Here is an 18025-nt window from a genome sequence, read left to right on the forward strand (position 1 = left end):
TCTGGCAGCAGGAGCAGCCACCCTCCCAGCCAAGAGAATAGACCTCTCAGCTCCGCACTCCCCAAGCCCACCCACGGGGGCCTCAGAGACATGGCCAGCCCACCTCCACAGTTTCAGTGCCTCTCATTCAGCTTAGGAAGACACCAGGTCTCTCCCTAGCATCTCTGAGCTGCTCACTGCACCCTCCTCTAAGAACACTGGTGTACACTGCTTCGTGCCCTTTGTGTTGTCGCGTCTCCTCCAGACACCTTGACTTCTAGGACAGCACCTTCCCAGGGTGGCTCTCCGCTTCCCTCTAGGCAGCTGTCTCCAGACCTACACAGGGACTGAGGTGCCTCGGCAGCCGAGGCCGTGCCCTGCACACTGGCAACCTTGCTTCTCCAGCGGGCTCCACCTGGCTCTCTTCTCAGTGGGCATAGGGCTTCAGATGCGCTACAATCCGCTGCTCCACACCAGCCCCGGAACGCCAGGGTATGGTGGCTGCTGCCCCCAGTGAGCCCTACAGGTAAAACAGCTCGGCCTCCTGTGGTGGCACTCTCTGCGCCCTGGTCTAAGGAGGACTGCTGCCTGGGTGCAACCTGCCCAGTGTCCCCCCTCACATACGTGCACAGAGGCCGCGCCCACTGGCAGGCACAGGTCTTTTCTAAGCTGAAACAAGCCCCCTTCCTCTTGGTCCCAGCTCTCACCTTGACCTCCAGCTGTGCTGTCAGGCCACCCACCAACCCTCAACCCACTCACACTAAGTCCTTCCAGTCAGGAGTCCAAAGAATGCCTAGTTAAAACTAATTCTGAGGACAATTTGGAATCAGAAGTTTCAAAAGTGGTCGTGCCCAGACAGCTGAACAGTATCACACAGTGCCTGGTATTACAGGCAAACAACTCAGGGGCACGGCATCCAGTCTACCACCAAACAGGGGAGCTGAGTTACTTTCCAATCACATCCAACATCGAGTACCGACTAGTGGGAGATGAAATCTTACTTCTGGAGGTTTTCCCCCCATGTTGGAAAACCCAGCATTTTTATCAATGACTGCTAGACACCATGCCCCATGACCTGTCTGGTCATGACAGGTGCCAGGACCACACACAGCAAGCACGGAAAGAGGTTCTGGCCACCCCAGGGGAAGCAGGTGAGGGATGGGCTCCCGCTCTCACCCCTAGGAGCCCCCAGCCAGGGGCTGGTCTGCACATCTCATTATTTCTGTCCTTCTGCCAAGGAACCACCAGACTCACCAGCGGGGGGACACGCGTGTAGCTATTGACGAGGGGTAAGCGAGCCAGGCTGATGACGATGTTCCTCAGCACTGACGTGAGAAACGCTGGGGTGTTGCTGTTCCTCTTGTGCCCCAAGGCCAACACTGATGGCAAAGACTCCACCATTTCTGCCACCATCTGACAGGCTGTGGTGATATATGCTAGATCTAAACAAACACCAAGGTTCAGAGGTCTGTTCTGTCGAAACATATCCCAACCCCGCCACCTCTGCTCCTGATGTTCCCTATCCCCCAAGGGAGAAGGCACCATCCTGCAACCAGTGCTCAAACCACAAATGCAGGTGCTCACTGAAGGCCTGCAGATCTTACCTCCTTCTAATCTATCTAAACATGCAACCTTTTCCATGCTGGCCAGGACTGTTGTCTTGAACCTCCCACCTGCCTTGCACAATGCGGCCAGCACCTAGGAGCAATCATACTGTGCTCCTCTGTGCTCTGGTGTCCTGCAGCTCTCCTGGGACCTTCTGCTGCGCCCTGAGCTGGCGTGCAAAAAACCACATTATAAATCCCTGGCTCACTGTTTCCTGAGATCAGAGGTTCTCCTGGACTGCTGGTGGGATTCTGATAGGGTGCCAAGTCTCACCCTGGAACTCCTGAGAATGCTGAGGGGAACCCTGTAGCCGTAGAGAAGAGCCACAGCACCTTGAGGGCAGGGACTGTTTTCATTCACTTTGAGTCTGGCACAGAGTATGAGCCAGAACATTATTTGTTGAGCTGACAAATGTTTCAGGTTGTGCACAAATATAACCCATGGTTCATGAGATTTGGCAGACTAAGTAACTTCCTCATCTAGAGAGGGGATTCTTATTAGGCTTATGGAGTCAAGCCGCAAGCTAAAAGAAGTGGGGCTGCTTTTACTAATACTTTTTTTTTTTAATATTTTAAAATAATTTGTTCTCTCTGAAGAAAGTCCATGGTATTTTGATAGGGATTGCATTAAACGTGTAAATTGCCCTGGGTAACATTGACATTTTCACAATATTAATTCTGCCAATCCAGGAGCATGGAATATTTTTTCATCTCTTTGTGTCTTCCTCAATTTCTTTCAGAAGTGTTCTATAGTTTTTAGGGTATAGATCCTTTACCTCTTTGGTTAGGTATATTCCTAGGTATCTCATGCTTTTGGGTGCAATTGTAAATGGGATTGACTCCTTAATTCCTCATTCTTCAGTCTCATTGTTAGTGTATAGAAATGCCACTGACTTCTAGGCATTGATTTTGTATCCTGCCACACTGCCAAATTGCTGTATGAGTTCTAGCAATCTTGGGGTGGAGTCTTTTGGGTTTTCTATGTAGAGTATCATGTCATCGGCAAAGAGGGACAGTTTGACTTCTTCTTTGCCAATTCGAATGCCTTTAATGTCTTTTTGTTGTCTGACTGCTGAGGCTAGGACTTCTAGTACTATGTTGAATAGCAGTGGTGAGAGTGGACATCCCTGTCTTCTTCCTGATCTTAGGGGAAAGGCTCCCAGTGCTTCCCTATTGAGAATTATATTTGTTGTGGGTTTTTCGTAGATGGCTTTTAAGATGTTGAGGAATGTTCCCTCTATCCCTATACTCTGAAGAGTTTTGATCAGGAATGGATGCTTTCTCTGCATCTAATGAGAGGATCATATGGTTCTTGGTTTTTCTCTTGCTGATATGATGAATCACATTGATGGTTTTACGAGTGTTGAACCAGCCTTGTGTCCCAGGAATAGATCCTACTTGGTCATGGTAAATAATTTTCTTAATGTACTGTTGGATCCTATTGGCTAGTATCTTGTTGAGAATTTTTGCATCCATGTTCATCAGGGATATTGGTCTATAATTCTCCTTTTTGGTGGGGTCTTTGGTTTTGGAATTAAGGTGATGCTGGCCTCATAGAACGAATTTGGAAGTACTCCATCTCTTTCTATCTTTCCAAACAGCTTTAGTAGAATAGGTATGGTTTCTTCTTTAAACGTTTGATAGAGTTCCCCAGGGAAGCCATCTGGCCCTGGACTTTTGTGTCTTGGGAGGTTTTTGATGACTGCTTCAATTTCCTCCCTGGTTATTGGCCTGTTCAGGTTTTCTATTTCTTCTTGTTCCAGTTTTGGTAGTTTGTGGCTTTCCAGAAATGTGTCCATTTCTTCTAGATTGCCTAATATGTTTTTAAAATCGTTTGTGTTTCCTTGGTGTTGGTAGTGATCTCTCCTTTCTAATTCATGATTTTATTAATTTGAGTCTTCTCTCTCTTCTTTTTAATAAGGCTGGCTAATGGTTTATCTATCTTATTAATTCTTTCAAAGAATCAACTCCTGGTTTTGTTGAACTCTTCAGAGAGAACAAATTATTTTAAGATTTGTGTGGAATCAGAAAAGACCCCAAATAGCCAGGGGAATTTTAAAAAAGAAAACCATAGCTGGGGGCATCACAATGCCAGATTTCAGGTTGTATTACAAAGCTGTGGTCATCAAGACAGTGTGGTACTAGCACAAAAACAGGCACATAGATCAATGGAACAGAACAGAGAACCCAGAAGTGGACCCTGAACTTTATGGTCAACTAATATTCGATAAAGGAGGAAAGACTAACCACTGGAAGAAAGACAGTCTCTTCAGTAAATGATGCTGGGAGAATTGGACATCCACATGCAGAAGAATGAAACTAGACCACTCTCTTTCACCATACACAAAGATAAACTCAAAATGGATGAAAGATCTAAATGTGAGACAAGATTCCATCAAAATCCTAGAGGAGAACACAGGCAACACCCTTTTTGAACTCGGCCATAGTAACTTCTTGCAAGATACATCCACGAAGGCAAAAGAAACAAAAACAAAAATGAACTATTGGGACTTCATCAAGATAAGAAGCTTTTGTACAGCAAAGGATACAGTCAACAAAACTAAAAGACAACCTACAGAATGGGAGAAGATATTTGCAAATGACATATCAAATAAAGGGCTAGTTTCCAAGATCTATAAAGAACTTCTTAAACTCAACACCAAAGAAACAAACAATCCATTCATGAAATGGGCAAAAGACATGAACAGAAATCTCACAGAGGAAGACATAGACATGGCCAACATGCACATGAGAAAATGCTCTGCATCACTTGCCATCAGGGAAATACAAATTAAAACCACAATGAGATGCCACCTCACACCAGTGAGGATGGGGAAAATTAACAAGGCAGGAAATCACAAATGTTGGAGAGGATGCGGAGAAAAGGGAACCCTCTTGCACTGTTGGTGGGAATGTGAACTGGTGCAGCCACTCTGGAAAACTGTGTGGAGGTTCCTCAAAGAGTTAAAAATAGATCTGCCCTACAACTCAGCAATTGCACTGCTGGGGATTTACCCCAAAGATACAGATGCAATGAAACGCCGGGACACCTGCACCCCGATGTTTCTAGCAGCAATGTCCACAATAGCCACACTGTGGAAGGAGCCTCGGTGTCCATCGAAAGATGAATGGATAAAGAAGATGTGGTTTATGTATACAATGGAAATTACTCAGCCATTAGAAATGACAAATACCCACCATTTGCTTTGACGTGGATAGAACTGGAGGGTATTATGCTGAGTGAAATAAGTGAATCAGAGAAGGACAAATATTATATGGTCTCATTCATTTGGGGAATATAAATAATAGTGAAAGGGAATAGACGGGAAGGGAGAAAAAATGGGTAGGAAATATCAGAAAGGGAGACAGAACATGAAGACTCCTAACTCTGGGAAACAAACTAGGGGTGGTGGAAAGGGAGGAGGGCGGGGGGTGGGGGTGACTAGTTGGCGGGCACTGAGGTGGGGGCACTTGACGGGATGAGCACTGGGTGTTATTCTGTATGTTGGCAAATTGAACACCAATAAAAAATAAATTTATTATTAAAAAAAGATTTTATTCATTTATTCATGATAGACATAGAGAGAGAGGGAGAGAGGTAGAGACACAGGCAGAGGGAGAAGCAGGCTCCATGCCGGGAGCCAGATGTGGGACTCGATCCCGGAACTCTGGGCCCCTGGGCCAAAGGCAGGCGCTAAACCACTGAGCCACCCAGGGATCCCCTACTAATACTTTTTTTAAGTAAATTCGGTGCCCAGGACTCAAACTCACAATGCCAAGATCAAGAGTTGCATGCTCTCCCAACTGAGCCAGCCAGGAGCCCCTAATGGGCAATCTTTAAGAGGTTTCACCCTATCAAGGTGATAAAAAGAGCTAGCTTCTTCCTCTGGCCAGGATTAAACAAACCAGCCTAAACTGGGCCGTGGGGAATAAGCATAATCAACGTGATCTAAATAGGCTCCAGCCTGTGAGCCTGTCTGCTCTGACTCGACCCCCTGAAAGGCCTGAACTATTTTCAGATGGATAGAAATTTAAGTTATGAGAAAATTATGGTGATATTTGCTGAGCACTTATAACAAGACTGGCACTTGTTCTGGGTGCTATCCATGGATGAATTTACTTAATCCTTCTACCAATCCAAGGCTAGTGCCACCTGTACCTTCCCTGAAGCACTGATGAGAACTCACCATGGCCACTCAGCTAGAACGTGGCCAAGCAGGGAGGTGAGCGTGTGTCTCCCTCACGGATCAACAAGAAACCATGAACGCGTGAACTAAGGGTTGACAGACCACAGAGTTTCAAGGAGCTAGGCTGTGTGTACCGAAGGACACTGTGTCTGAGGGTTACACACAGGTGACACAGGAAGAGAAATCACCTGCTGAAGATGAATGACAGGAAAATGTCATCCTTACCTGGTCTGTACAAATGCTGGCAAATGACAAAGCATGTATGTACTTGCTCTGAAAGAGGATGGCTTCTGAAGCCACCAGAGCATGGCTAAGACTCTGGTATTCCAGAGCATTCCATAAAAAAGGCATTGAAGAACCGCCAGGTGGGCATGTGCTTCCCATCTTGTGGATGGGCTGCAGGTGGCACTCCAGCCACACCTTCTGGCTGAGGACACCCAGATGCCCCCCAGTGACAAGCAGTCACTCAGCCAAGTGCTTTCCTCCCGACCTGCCTCAGGACAAAGAACGTGCACAGCTATGGCACACGTCTAATTCTAGAAGAAGTTCCGATGGATAGGATGTGGATGCTTTTTCTGTAGGAAGAGCAGTAACTTTCATTTAAACATCCACCCCCAGAGACGGTCAAAACAGACACTCAGGTCGCTTGACGGTCACATGGGTATTTCCACGTATTTGTTTGTCACCCGGTAAACATTCTAGAGCATTTACGAAAGTGGGCACACGGAGGGAAGGCAGTCCCTGCCCAGGGAGTGCGGTGATGGCAGAGGAGCAGCTATGAAAGGGGGGCATCAGGAGGGCTGCCTGGGAGTGACACCCCAGCCCAGTTTGGAGGGACCAAAGAAAGCTGTATGACTAGAGCCAGTGTGTTAGCAGGGGAAAGAGCACAGGTGAGGTGCTGTGCTCAAACTGCCCCCAAATCTAAAGATAATCAACAGGATGCAGCTGCATTAAGTAAGCTTTCAGGTGTCTACACTTACCCCTTTAAAAGTCTCTTCATGAATTTCAAGCCCTCAAAAACACTGGGTAAAAAAAGAACGGCTCGAGACTTACTTTGTGTGTTTGGATCTACTTCGTCCACTCTGGCGGCCTTTGGCATGTTCACCCTCCTTTCTGGGCTAAGCAGCTGGTCCCCAGGCTGCACCACGACTGGAAGTCACAATAGAACAATTTCCAAACACTTTTACCATTCCTTTTTATTCAAAGTCTCACATTTATGGAGCCTTATAACATTTCAAGGAGACAGATTCAGCCAGAGGAGCTCTGGATTTCCTGGAGTCAAGTTTAGACAGTACCAGACTCAGGGACAGGTCTCCAGGCTTGTCTGAAGCGCATGAGACTAGACGTCTATGCTGAGATTTCTACATCTGTCCACTGCCTGCTGTTTGGCACCTCTTGTCCTCAAGGTTTTTATCAGACAGCTCGTGATTCATTACTGCTAAAAGCATCACTGCCATTCCCCAAGAAGTCTGGCTTTGAAAAATTACTCCCCAGATCTCCGTTTTCAAGCTGACTACAAATGCACAGATGAAAACAATTTAAACAATGAAACTTCAAAACACCCTCTAACATGTAAACTATAAATGTCTAATTTTTGAGAAACTCTGGCTAATGACCCTTGTTAAGGACACTGTCCCTTGAAAAGAATGTCACTTTTATTTTATAATACATTAATATTACAATGCATTATAGAAACAAGCATTTTGACTATAACAGAAAACAATCTTTTTAATGTAATCTTATTAAATCTTATGGTCATTTGGGACTAAAAGCATGAAACAGTCAAGTAGGACCAGAGATCAAAGGGACATAAAATTAGGAGTATTTTTTATGAAAGTTAGAATGCCAAAATCTAAACAAAATGACTACAAAAGCAAATTCAAGTCCAATTCTAGTGTAGAATCCAAGCCACTGGAGATGAACACAAAGCCCATATTTTATCCACCAAGTAACCCCCAATTCCTTGCTTGGCACCTGGAAAACAGGTGACACAAAATAAACGTCCGTGACTAGATCTGCAGAGCTGACTACTGATCCCGTGACAGAGGAGAGAAACCTGTTGTGGTCAAAGACTCACCGGCTTCTAGGATGAAGCGGACACAGTGAATGAGAGAGCAGGCGTGGGTCACCATCTCTGGGGAGGAGAGCACACTCCAGAGGCTGGGCAGCTGCAGAGCCAGGCAACAGCAGTCGAGGCCTGCCTGAAGGTCCAGACTCAGTGGGATCTGCTCATGGATCAAATGCCATGCCAGGGCCTAAAGGGGAGGGTCAGCATTACAGAAGGATAAGACCCACTTCCTTCCTATCTCCAGGCTGCCAGGGAACTGTCCCAACAGTGAGAGGCTGGTGGGTCCTGACTATGCTTCCAGAGGGATGAGACCCTGTTGCCTACTCCCTTATATTCCAAGCTTGACCAACTGCTCCCAAAACTGCCTGGGGCTTGCCTCTCTGCCAGAATGGCCACCCTGATTTCACTGTTCCTCCTTCCTTCAGCTCTGTGGGCTCCTCTAGAAATCCTTCCCTGCCACATGAGTCTCTAGGCTAGGCTCCTCCTCAGGGCTCTCAGGGTGCAGGCAGGCTCTGCCTTGGTCATAGAGGCTGAATCTAAGAGCATGGGTCCTGGAGATGGCCAGGATTGGGTTCAAATGCCAATGGGTTATTTCTTAGTGGGTGAAACCTGGACAAGCCACCAAACCTCGCTAAGCCCTGCTTTCCTCATCTGTAAAATGGGAATAACAGAGTCCATCTTGCAGAATTATAGGAAGATCTGAATAAAAGGATGCATAGAAGCATTTTGCCCTGCACATGGCAATCACGGGACTGCTGCTGACAGTCATGACTATGTACTGTCACTGTATGTTTGCCTGCTAGCCTGCTCACCACCACACTGAGATGTCTGACTTGGCCCAGCTCCAAGCAGGTGTTTTTATTCATCACTTCATGAACGACTGCCCTCCTGACACCTATGAAGTGGCAGGTGGAGCTGATGCTGAGACAGCCATGTCCTGCTTAGGCTGACAAACACAGCTTAGGCTCTCTGGCTGCAAGGATGCAGGCTAGACTCTGCCAAAGCTGTATGGAAAGGTGAAGAATGCACGATATGCACACATTTTGGGGGTGATTATAAGTGTTAACACAGGGTTTAATTTCTTATGGCTGAAACATCTAGGTTTGTTACTCAACTTAAAACAATAATTTTCCTGGGTTATTTTTAGTTATCTAAAATTAGGATCCACACTACATTAGCAGTGCTTCCTTTTCCCTGGAAAAAAAGATATTTAATGGATGTTTGTCCTGAGATCAAAGGCATCTTAGAATCAAGGAAAGAGATCCACACATAAGCACATAACTCCCTACACTATTTGGGAGATCCCTAAAAGGTTTCTGCTCATCCCTCCAATCATCCTTGCTTCTCCCTACCAGACCCTTCTCTGAGACCTGTGCCCTCGCCCTAGACACACACAGAGGGGAAACACTGTGGGTGGGAGCCCTGGTCCCAAGCCTGGCTCTCCAGAGCCTGCTCTAAAGTGGGGACAGGAAGTGCTATGCAGTCAATGTCATAAGGCACCTGTGAGAAACCCACACAGTCAGGGGTGTGAGTGTGCACAGGAAAGTTAAGGACAGATGTGGAACTTGACCACCTATAGTTCTTGTCCCTGGGAGTAGAGGACCCTGTCGGACCACACAGCTCCTGGGTTTCAGATGAAACTGCCTTCTTATTTTTCTAGTGACAGTCCTTCAGCACAGAAACACCAACTTCCCGAGCTGCCTCTTACCTCAAGGGTCATGACCACAAACTTCACAGTGTCCCTCTCCTTCTCAGGAGGTAGGTGCAAATGGCTGGGCAGTTTGGAGAACACCAGCAGGTATTGGGCTAGGGCCCGGGCCAGAGTGGTCAAGGACCGATACAACACGGCATCCCCTAGAACACAAGACTGGGGGTGAATGCAACTCTAGCAAGGGTTCATGACTTAGGAAAGGCAGTCAGGCCATTCTCTGAGAATCTGAAGGCACCTTCAGCTCAGAAATATATTTGTACACACACACCCAACTGTGTGTGACTCAGAATGCACCTTCTTCTGAGGTCTATTCCAGGGTTCCTCTGGGGTTAGGCTGGGGAACGGCAAAGGGGCAAACATGCCAAAAGACATCCAGAGCTAGGGTCCCCGGCACTGCCTCTCAGCCACCTCCGCATATGCTTTCTGTTTATTAGATCAACAGCATTTACTGCTCATCTTTACTCAGTGCAAAGCACAATATTGCCTCTGCAGCATTTTTTAAAAATAAAAGAAGTTTTTATTTTAAATACCAAATAGATCGTTCAACTTGCTCCAGTAGGCAGTGGGCTCCATAGGCAGGAATGGCTGGAACACATGATGGACAGCAGGGAGCTGCTGGACCAGGCTGGTCACGCGGTCCAGTGTCACCAGGCGAGCTGTTTCAAAAAGGGGACTCCTCTGGCCTCCGGAGATTTCGCGCATGCCCAGGCCCAGGCATGGAGCCAACAGACTTAAGTTGAATTCCTGAATCAGGATGTTAAAGGTTCAACAACTATTACACACTTTCAACCAGGCAAGAAAAACACAACTGAAGAAGGGATAATGCAAACATTTCTGAGAAAGCACAAAGGAGTATACCATAACAAAGTATTTTAAAGAATATTCTGTTTCCTGTAATAAATACCATATGCTACTTGAAGCACACTTCTGGTTTCTTGGGGGGTACTTTAATATTAAGGAAAGATTTTAAATTTCTTTATGCTTTCAAATTTGTTTTTTTTTTTTTTCAAATTTGTTTGAAATAAATTCAACATGTAATTTTTAATTGATAAAAATACAAAATGAAGCTGACACGGCACCTAAGAAATCCAGTGAAACACCAAACATTCACAAAGTTTGACAAGTTATGTTCAAACGCAGCTGAAATAAATCCAAGGAGCCACAACCGTGGTTGAAATACAGCCATTTCTTTGATACTGTATCAACTTGTGTTTTGCCAACTTCTAAAAACCATTTTTTTAGATGGTTTAGATGTTAAGGATTTTGGGGGGCCAATTTTCAGGCAGAATATTCATCTTGATTAGGTAACATTCAGAAAAGCATAGGTCATCATCAGTGACCAAAACTGAACCTTTCTGCTACAGCCAGAACCTTCAAAGCTATTAAAAGTTCAATTACTGAATTTGGAAAATTCAATAAAGATATATTTTTTTAATTTTTTATTTTATTTAACTTTATTTATTCATTCATGAAGGGCACACAGAGAGGCAGAGATACAGGTAGAGGGAGAAGGAGGCTCCATGCAGGGAGCCCGACGTGGGACTCGATCCCCGGTCTCCAGGATCACGCCCTGGGCTGAAGGCAGCGCTAAACCGCTGAGCCACCTGGGCTGCCCCCAATAAATAGATCTTTAAGCAAATTTATCATTCAGCAAATCAGCTTTCACCAAATGGAGCTTAAAATGGCTTCAGCAAACTGATTGTGAGCCAATTCTGTTTTTTCAGTATAGCTCTTACTGTCAAACTACTGAAGAATTGGTGCTTAGGCACATACCGCTGTGTGGATTCCACCCTGAGTCTCTTTATCCATACTTGGCCCACCCTTAGCTGCCCCCCACCCTTCTTGCAGTCACCCTGTCATCCCCCAGACCTCTGCTGCTCCTCATTCACTTGATACATATTGAGGCAGCACTAAAACACCTGAAGGTTTAATTAGCTGCTCGTCCCAGGATGTCTGGGAAGGAACCTACTATAGCTGTGGCTGCTATGGGAGGCGGGGACTCCACTCCTCACAGGACCTGCCTAGGAGCTGAGGACAGGGACTCGGTGCTTTGCAAGGGCCTCACTGGGCCAGCTCTGCCTGCCTGCCTACACAACTTCAACGGGGCGGATGGGGACCTCATGACATCTAGTGAGAGGGTGGGGAAGGCCTAACTACAAGTCATGGAGTGAGGAGGGCCATACCATATGGAGTAGGGGTACAGGGACCTCACTATAAGTAGTGGGGCCAGGAGGACCTCACCACCTAAAATAAGGGGAGGGGTCTTACTAAAAATCAATTTCCAGGGCAGCTGGGTGGCTCAGTGGTTTAGCACCACCTTCAGCCTGGGTCACAACCTGGAGATCCAGGATCGAGTCCCACATCAGGCTCCCTATAGGGAGCCTGCTTCTCCCTCTGCCTGTGTCTCTGCCTCTCTCTGTCTCTGTGTCTGTCATGAATAAATAAATACAATCTTTAAAAAAAAATCAATTTCCAGAATATAAGAATTGGTTAAATCATGTACCATGACACCATTTTAGTACTGTTCCTCATGACTGTTATGAGAACAGATTGCAATCTAAGAGAACCTCTTTTCAAATGCATGAAAAGTTGAATTAGACACAATTTACCTCCTTCTGGATTCTAATGTAGCTGAAATAATGTTCCATCCCATCTGGATCAGTCTCCCCACTCCCTGCCCTGTCTGGATTAGACTTTCCCCACAACCTGTCCCATCTAGAGTCCCCCATGCTCCATCCTGTCTGGATTAGAGTCTGCCATTAAGGCAGAAAAGTGAGTGCCACATGTCCTAAGTTGATCACATGATGATAAAACAAGTCAAGCATCCTGCTAGCATCCTGCTGCTCTCTGCCGTACCGAGTTCATCATGAATGTACTCATGTCACTGGGAGGAATCCGATTCACCAGTTCTGCCCCTTCCAGCAGCGCAGAATCTGACCTAGTCCAGCACTGGGATTTGACTAGACGTAGGTACCAGTCCTGAGAAGAAGAAAAAAGTGGGAAACCCAGTGAAATTTGGCATGGCTTTCAAGGGGCTTCAACTCTACTGAACATGTGTTGTTTCTCTGCCCTGCGCTTTCACATCTTGTGGCCCACTCTGGACTATGAATGTAGCTTCAGTGCAACTGGATTCTAACTACCCATGTGGCTGCTCACCAAACCACAGGCCTTTTCTGTAGGCTGTGTCTTTGACTTGCTGTCACCACCTAGACAGCCTCTGCTTTTCCCTGACCTGGTGAACACCTGAGTGTCCTCCTAATTCAGCTCAAGTATGAGGGCAGCAGGCCCTCCTCTCTGTGCCTTCACCCTCTGGCCACCCCTCATCTGGTTCTGCTGCTAACATCTTCTACTGGGCTGTCTGTAGTGCTCTTCTCTCTCCAAGGCCAATGCAATAGAGACCTGAACCTTGCCATTCTGTGCCTGGGCTATTGGTTTTCAAAATCCAAGTTCATATCTATATTGACCTCCCTCCAGGAAAGCAGAGTACCAAGGATCTGTTACAGCCCCAACTGGTACCCAGCTCTGAGATGTGAGCAGCAAGGGTGATGACAGTCTACCAGGGTCCTGGGGTGGTGTGCTCAACACACAGGAGGTCAGTGGGGTTAAGGAGATGGAGAAAGGCCAAGCAGGTATGCACAATGGCCTATGGAGGCTATGGCCACTCCTCTCCTGACTCTCCCGTGAACCACGCTGATATCCCTCTCCCTGAGGCCATGAGTGTCCCAAGTCAGCATTTTCTTTCTCACCCCATAATTCCTACTAATGACCTGGGCTGGGCCTTAGGCATCCTGTCAGTGATGGAACCCTGACCACTGCTGGCAACAAACAGCAGGCTGAGAGGCCCTGGGGGCTGTGCCAGGTGCCAGGACATCCTACTGCCCCACTGCACACTCTGGATTTGCCAAAGATGTAAAAGAGTATTTAGGGCCTGGAATGGGCCCTGTGTGTCATATGTACTCAAGCTGAATACTTACTTTATCTGGAATCACTATCTCTAGTGCCAGGGGCCCATCCCCGTCCAGCGGGTGGGAGGTAACTGGAGGTGAAGGGCCACGTGAGCCCGGTGCAGTGGCAAGACGCAGCCTGTCCAGCAGGGAGTAGAGCCTTTGGTGTCTGGAATCCAATCACACGCGGGGTTAGAGCACAGTCTCATAGGTTAGGAAACGACAGTGGCTTCTTAAAGCGAGATGCAACGCGTTTGACACTTTATCCTCAGAGCTGCCTCAACAACACTCAGACAAATCATAATGCAAATTCAGACTCTAGCTTATTTTTAATAACCACAGTTCATATGCCACAAATGTTTTGCAGACATTTCATTAATACTCAAACACCGTAATAGGCATTACGTGGTTTAATAGCTAATAAAAGCATTCTTTACAAATACAAAATAGATCATCTATTCTAAAATCTGAGTGCACAAAATCTCCCATTGATTCTCCCAACACAATACAGTTTATACAAATTTATGTTCACTTCATAGAACAAGCACCTCATCTAGGACAAGATATTTATAATCTTCTTCATCTGGTCTAAACACTAACTCTGGAGTCGAAAAATAATAGTTTGACCTTCTACCATCTTCTATGAGAGCAACAACTTCATAATGCAAATCACAACATAACCGGGCTCAGCAAACTGAAAAAATCAACCAAACCATGTGTTACATACCAGGTTAGGTGCCTTCCTAAATGAAGACACCAGCAACGAGCTACACAATGGCAATCCTATTCTGTTCTCTCCCTTGCTCTCTCACGTGCACATACATGTAAGTGCGTGTACACACATACACACACGTCTTCCTCCGTGTGGAGGGAAAAGGTAACATTTAAAGGTAAAAAGTATTTATTTAGTTGTGGAAATAGATAATAGATGTCATGATTTCTGATGAAGATTTCTAAAGGACTATGAGGCAGAATTAGGGGACAAATACCAGAAAGAGATGCATGCCAAGAATTAGGTAACATCTTTCAGACTGCCCTCTCTTACTTAGCAGCTAAGTTATATGCTTTGACTTTGCTCAGATCAAGGTGGTAACTGCCATTTTTACTTGTCATAGGTGGGTGGACACAGACCATCCGGATACATATGACCCCTCAACCAGCCCAAGAAATGAAGGCCGAATCTCTGTTACCACTTTATAAAGTGAGATCCCAGTCTGCTTAATTTAGAAAGTCTCTGAGGGCCTTTCCACAGCATACTCACATGCAAAGCATGTCTTTCTCTCATCCAGAGTTCATAAATAAATCTAAGCCTGTATTTCCCGAAGCCAGGAAGCCCGGGCATCGCATTACCTCTGGGCCAGCCCGCTACGCTGCAGGTACTCCTGGACTCTGCTCACTTCCTCCACTGGCAGCTGGGCCATGCCACTCTGAAGTAGACAGGAGGAACAGATCAGCAAGTGGGTAACATGCAATGAATCAAAATAACCCTATACTCTTGGGAAAGTGGAAAAATGACATGTACAGTGTATTATAGCAAAGGCAGACTGGAAGGAAGTACAAGAAGCGCTCGTGTCAGGCACACAAAAGAATGAACAACTTATACATCTTATACACGTTTCTCTCAGTGGTGTATGAAGAATATGCCTGTAGAGGAAAAAACTAGGCAACTGTTTTGCCTGTCCTGCTAAGTTCTCAATAAAAATCAGTGTCATTGGGATCCCTGAGTGGCTCAGGGGTTTAGTGCCTGCCTTCGGCCCAGGGCCTGATCCTGGAGACCCGGGATCAAGTCCCCATCGGGCTCTCTGCATGGAGCCTGCTTCTCCCTCTGCCTGTGTCTCTGCCTCCCTCTCTCTCTGTGTCTCTCATGGACAAATAAATAAAATCTTAAAAAAAAAAAATCAGTGTCATTGTTTTTCTAGTACCTGTAAATTTGCAGCCAGAAGCATTTCCACCCGGCGACAGGCTAGAGTGTCGACCATGCGAGCCAGCACACGGAACGGAGTGCACAAAAGCTTGTCCACATATAGGGTTAACACGGCACCCGACTGGCTGAAGTGGATCCCTTCCAAGCACTGAAGCGTCTTCTTCAGAGTGGTAGGCTGGCAGTGGACAGAAAGAAGGCAACAAGGACATTTTGCCAATTGGAAATTGGCAGTTTAAAAATTCCAATAGTACATTCTTAGGGCAGAGAAAAAAACGGACTGGCACAATTGGTATCAAGGAGACTTACGGTGGAAAGATTTTCACAACGAGACTGAATTGCCTGGATGAAAAGGCCACTGGCAGCAGAGTTCCGATGAACAGCACTAATAAAATCCTGCACGGGAGGCTCATGGGACAGATTGATCAGGTCCTGGATATGATTCACGATGAGCCACGTTAGGTGCTCTGAATCGTGTAGGTTTTGACACTGAGGAGAAAGTGACAGACTCATTCGCAAGCAGACAAGGACAGAATAGACACGGATGCCAAAGAAAAGGCCAGAAGAAGGAGGATGGGAAAACAAATTCCAAATTATAATCATCACTGAAACTATCTAGTGTTTGACCACCAACAATCATCGGGGTTGGACTTACTTCACAGATTCCGTCACCCTCACCCCTACACTGTGGCGCAAGCTGCTGGACATCAGACACTGCCCACCAGGGGAATGCAATGCTCTGGTGCACCTCTGAGGGACACTGGCCATGGGCCAGAGGAGGAGCAGGGCAAGGCCCAGCACACCTGCCAAAGACAGTGACCCCAGGGCAGTAGAATGGAAGGGGCAGCACCTCCTGCCCTCAGGTGACTGGACCAGAGCCATGACACAAGGGAGCAGGTGACAGTCCCATGCATGGCTGACCTCGCTCCATCCAGGCTCTGGTCTAGCCGCCCAAGAGTGCTCCCCAGTTCTCCAGTCCTGACAGGTCAGCAGAGGAAATGGGCTCTCTGAAACTGTCACAGTTTTGACAGAATTCCTGAATCCAAAATAGAAATAGATTCCACTAATCAAACGGACATTAAAGGGGAGATTTAAGATTCCTAAGAAAATAAATATCCATCTTAGAATATGTGTGTGTTGGCTTTCAATCTTAATTCATAATACTTCTAGACAGAAATTGTAACATGAAATCAATTCTTTGACATCTGATTACTGATTAATATTTTCCATGTGGGATAATTTGACAGTATTAATTTATAAAATTAATATTTTTCTTACCTTTCCACGAAAGATAACATTATACAATTATAATGAATTATTTCTTAAAAGTACAAGGTAGAAAAACTATTTCAATATAATAGATGCAAATAAAAAAATATCAATAAAAACAGCAGCAAAAAATCTGTGTAACAACTAGTTGTGTGAAGGAGCCCTCTTCCTTTTCCAACTGAGAACATCACATGCTTTGCTGAATGAAAACAGCATAAACATGGTGCCATATTTGTGCCAAAGAAACTCATATGCTGTTATCGGTAGAGAAAAAAATACAAAATCCCAGCCAAATGTCACAACAGATTTCCTGCGTAATGCAATTCCAAGGAGACTGTATTTTCTTCTGTTTATTGGTTTTTGTCAAGCTTCTATGTTAAACACGTGATGCTAGTTTTATGGTCAAAAACTCTACAAAAGTTATTTTTTAAAAATGGCATTCCAATAAGAATCCATTTTAAAATGTAACAATGGACACCAATGCCCTCTGCACAGATGGTGAATAGCGTTTAAAGCAGAACCCCACTCCAAGTCACGCTCGCCAAATAGGCGGCAGCTGAGTGAAATCTTCTGCAGTCAAACCTCCATGTCTGTGACCGGCCTGAGCAGGACGGAACACTTGCTGAGGTCCCGTGCTGATGGCAAGGGGCAGTAGGAGGTCACTCTGTAAAAGCATTACCCACATTGGGGTGCTCCAGCCCCTTGCCCCCACGGGGACTCATGTTTCCTAACTTACGACATAATCGCAGAAGAGAATGAGAGCTCCCCTTCGTACTATTTCTCTATTGCACATCCCAAGCTTGCATGCTGCATCAGGATCCTCCTCTTCTCCAGACATCTGGGGGCTGAGTGACTTGGTACTGGACAGACTGCGTCTCCTGGAAGAAGAAACAGACACGCTGACAATGTTTCTGGGACAGCATAAGATCATCTTCAAAGCAGAAGGTGACTAGGTGCAGTTCCGGTGCTGAGGTAGGTGGGGGCCCTAAACCCTGCCGTACTCCAGTGACCTGAATGTGACCCCCCACTCTCAGCTGCCTACTTCTAAGCCATGGCAAAATGTGTCCGGACGTCAAGAGAACAGAAAACAGTCAAGTGCTCGACTGAAAGTGGAACCTGCTGTGAAGCTGCATCTCCAATTGGCACTCAGGTACCAGGGCTCTCACGAGGCGCACCAGAAAACACAGAGATTGCTTGCGGGATTCCCCGTGTGGGTCTGCATGAACGCTGCCCGCCTGCCAAGAGAAAGCCCCTCCGAGGTCAGATTTTACTAAACAATTACTAGTGAAATGTTGCAACTCTCACCTGCCCACGTGCTGCCACGCAAACCTTATCTGAAAGT

The 18025-nt window shown here is 46.2% G+C and overlaps 1 protein-coding gene across 3 annotated transcripts in view; it reads right to left on the reverse strand.

Annotated features, from left to right (window-relative positions):
- HTT (huntingtin) overlaps positions 1–18025 on the reverse strand; it is a 143724-nt gene that overhangs the window by 20358 nt on the left and 105341 nt on the right. For all 3 annotated transcript variants that reach the window (XM_041751539.1, XM_041751538.1, XM_041751540.1), the window contains 11 exons: positions 17420–17561; positions 15724–15903; positions 15416–15592; positions 14844–14920; positions 13524–13662; positions 12406–12528; positions 10080–10293; positions 9547–9692; positions 7848–8025; positions 6824–6919; positions 1234–1421 (listed from right to left, as the gene is read on the reverse strand). In XM_041751539.1, coding sequence (XP_041607473.1) covers positions 1234–1421; positions 6824–6919; positions 7848–8025; positions 9547–9692; positions 10080–10293; positions 12406–12528; positions 13524–13662; positions 14844–14920; positions 15416–15592; positions 15724–15903; positions 17420–17561 — 1660 coding nt within the window. The remainder of the gene's footprint in view (positions 1–1233; positions 1422–6823; positions 6920–7847; positions 8026–9546; positions 9693–10079; positions 10294–12405; positions 12529–13523; positions 13663–14843; positions 14921–15415; positions 15593–15723; positions 15904–17419; positions 17562–18025) is intronic.

Source organism: Vulpes lagopus, chromosome 4 (genome assembly GCF_018345385.1).
Source record: "Vulpes lagopus strain Blue_001 chromosome 4, ASM1834538v1, whole genome shotgun sequence".
NCBI lineage: Eukaryota > Metazoa > Chordata > Mammalia > Carnivora > Canidae > Vulpes > Vulpes lagopus.